This window comes from Etheostoma cragini, chromosome 14 (genome assembly GCF_013103735.1).
Source record: "Etheostoma cragini isolate CJK2018 chromosome 14, CSU_Ecrag_1.0, whole genome shotgun sequence".
Taxonomy (NCBI): Eukaryota; Metazoa; Chordata; class Actinopteri; order Perciformes; family Percidae; genus Etheostoma; species Etheostoma cragini.
In genome coordinates, this window is record NC_048420.1 from 8684907 (window position 1) to 8688562 (window position 3656).

A 3656-nucleotide genomic window follows, 5' to 3' on the forward strand; every position below is an offset into this window, starting at 1 on the left:
TATTGCTTCTTGCACAGCTTGCAATATCCTGTCTACGGTTACTACTGGCTTTTGTGAATCACAGGTTCTGGGAGGGGGGTGGACAGATATCCTATCTCTTCACATATATAGCATGGAGCTGTAGACGGTGATGAAAGTGCTGAAACAGTTTAATTAGATGGTGACGGGCAGACAAGTGGTGACAAGAATAATCAAGGAGTAACTTGAGATTGTGCAGCAGAAAAATAATTAAATTTAAGTGACCACTTGGCCCTTGGCACTTTGATGCTGATGCCCTAAACGTATATACACATTTGGCCATTTTCACTATCTCATGGGAAATGAACTACCTCAGCAGTCAGTTATGCATTTCATGTGTTTCCTACCAAAAACTGTGAAAACAAGACGCCAAATTGCTATAAACCTGATTTATATTTTAACACCCAGACATGAAGTTGATATTGATTTTTCAATCCCGTTCTCAGAAAGAATGTCAAACTTAAAAATGTGAAACTTAAAATCAAAAGTTGTATGTTTAAATGTTGGTGCATTTTCCCACCTGCTGACCGTGCGCTGGATGTGGCGTATCCAGATATTCTTCTCCTCCTTGGAGGCAGCATGGAACTCGTACATCTCAGGAGGAGAGGAGTCGCTGATGAGGAACATACCACGCTCCTGATTGGCTATATCCCTCACTATCAGGTTCTGAAGGGACAGTACTGGAGACTTGTCCTGAATCACGCAAGAAAGGATTGTTTAAAAGAAGTAATACGTGCAACAAGTAATCCGTTGGCAAATTCCGTGTTAGTGTGTTTTTGTTTGTGTGTGTGAGTACATTTTCCTACCAGACATGGAAAGATGTATTTTTGGTCTTTCTCCTGCAGAAACACCAGGATGTCTGTCATCAATAAGACCTGTGTATCTACACAAACACACACACACACACACACACACATACACACACACACACACAAAGACACAGTAGACAAGCACACACCAAAACACATTCAAGTTGTTTTTCCATCAAGCACACATTTGAACATGTAAATCTGCCTACCTTAAAGTTCGAAAATGCTTCTTTTTTTCATTATTTTCCTTTTCCTGTCTGCCTCTTCCCTATTCACTTAAACAGCTACTTTAACATCTATTTGTATGCTTTGGCAGGCTGAGACGCTCTCCTGCAGTACAGACTGCCAGGGTTTGCTCTAGCCTGGGACGACTTGGGCCACAGAGTCTGTAAATAGAAACAGGCAGTTTTGCATTTTGCACCACTGATTCTTGGTTGTTAATCAGAAACTACAAGAACCATATCCAGGTTATCTCTACACCTCTGTTCTTTTAATATTACCATGTAATATAATAGAAACAGGCAGTTTAGCATTTTGCACCACTGATTGAGGGCTATTACACAGAAAATACCATTTGTGTTTCCAGGTAAGAAGTCACAAGATTAAACATTTAATTTGTAAAGTATTACCTTGAAACAAAAGGGAAATATTTGCAACATAAAGGGGAGGATGAATTCCAGCATTACAATATGGTAATTACCAATTTGAAATTCCAAGAAGTTTTATTTTATTTGGAAAGTATTAAGATAAGATAAGATAAGATAAGAAAACCTTTATTTGTCCCACAGTGGGGAAAATTGCTGTTTGCAACAGCAAAGATAAGAGCTGAGATAGATAAGTGAACAAGACATAGAAAACTGTATTGTACATAATTGTTATTATTATTAATCTAATAGTAGCCTACAATACTGTGAAAACATCAACATATATAACCCCAATTGTATCATATTATTACAATATTAATGTAACTATATTACCACTACCCAGACAGACATATGGTTGTCATCGAACCCATTCCTAGTTATTACCTTGGTAATTGCATGTTATTGCACCTGTTACCTTGTTATCACCTTATTAGTGTGATATATTACACAGTCAATACTTTGTTAATTACAAGTTATAACCTGTATATTACCTCTTTATTATTACAGTTAACCCACTATTCCCATATTATTCCCGTGGTGGAATGTAAAGTTCTACCAAATGTCCTTTCCACATTCAGTGATATGTTATTCACCATGTAAAGAAACTTCTGCATCAACCCCAGAATGATGTAAAACTACATAGTCTTTCTAACCTACTGCTGCATGATATTATGTAGTTCTACTAAGGTCATATTTGTAATGCTTATTTTCAAATTTAGCATTGTATATGTACATCATAGTGGCCCAAGGACCAACAAAAGCAGCTTCTGACGTTAATTTTAGTGCATTCAGCCATCTTACAGCAGCACATACTGTAAATTGATACATATTCAGCCTCCAATTTTAGGGCCATTCTGAAGTGCTAGTCCATTGCACTAGAGCTGCAGGATATTAGGAAAATATCCAATTGCTATTAATTTGACTGATATTGCGATTGCGATATCATTCACAATATTGTTGGGAAAGATAATTTTTGTATCATTACTCTCATTTTCATTTAATAATATTTAAAAAAATATTGATTGAAGTGGGATTTTTTTTGCGAGGAGCTTTACCAAACAAAGATTTTTTTTTTGTGGACTGTAGGATACAGTTTGTAGGCCGGGACGTCTCTGCAGCACCACAATACTTTCTTTTAAAATGGTTTGACACATATTTTGCCTTTAACAAATTGATGAACACTAGTTCATATTGTGATTTCAAATTGCGATTTATTGCAACTATACATGACAGTTGCCAGTGTTGACCTTGATGTGCAGATTTATTTGTTAACTTTACACCCAGAATAACGTTCTCACAGGGTAGTGTACCTTTGGGCCGGGATCCTGGGGTTTTCCAGAAAAGGGTCCCTTCATGGACAAGTCTCCGGCGGGACAACTCTCCAGGCTTGAACAGTCCTCCATCCCTTACTTTGGCTTCAGACCGATGGTCCAGCTTGGCCTGGATCTCTTGCAGCCGCTGTGTTTGCTCCAGGTCCTCCATCTGCCAATGAGTGTAGAGCTGTCAACACCAATCAGCATCACAGCTGCCAATCCCACCCAATCGGGCTGGTGCAAGGGCCCATTCAGTGCTGTTTGCAGCTTTGAATATTATTGCTAACATTACCTGGTAATGGTGGTATTATTTATCATTATTGTATTATCGGTGGTGGCAAAACGTATCATTAGCATTAGTGCATAGTTATTCAATTATTTGTCAATTATCTTTGCTCACCACCTTCTTTTCTCTCTCTCCACCTTTTATTCTTTGTTCCAGTCTGACAGTGTGCACACACACACACACACACACATACACACACACACACACACACACACACACACACACACGCACACACACACACACACACGCACACACACACACACACACTCACCCACGCACACACGCATGCACATACACACACATACACACACACACACACACACACACATACATAAGCACTAACCCACTAATGCACATACACACACACATACACACACACACACACACAGACGCACTGCCCACACTCATTAATTGAAGTCTCTACAAAGCTGTTTGGTAGAAAATAGATTAAGCTATTTTCTATTTTCACACACACAGGCATGCACACATGTATGTACACATGCACATGCATATGAGGGGCCGTTAGGGACTTTACTCAGAATTACCTCTCACGAACACATGTGAAATGCTCTTACATACACTACTG

At 38.8% G+C, this 3656-nt stretch overlaps 1 protein-coding gene across 5 annotated transcripts in view; it reads right to left on the reverse strand.

Moving 5' to 3' along the window:
* Positions 1 to 3656, reverse strand: part of arhgef1a (Rho guanine nucleotide exchange factor (GEF) 1a) — a 34042-nt gene that overhangs the window by 11505 nt on the left and 18881 nt on the right. For all 5 annotated transcript variants that reach the window (XM_034892480.1, XM_034892481.1, XM_034892482.1 and 2 more), the window contains exons 12-14: positions 2782 to 2953; positions 825 to 901; positions 539 to 711 (exon numbers count right to left, since the gene is read on the reverse strand). In XM_034892480.1, the coding sequence (XP_034748371.1) occupies positions 539 to 711; positions 825 to 901; positions 2782 to 2953 (422 nt within the window). The remainder of the gene's footprint in view (positions 1 to 538; positions 712 to 824; positions 902 to 2781; positions 2954 to 3656) is intronic.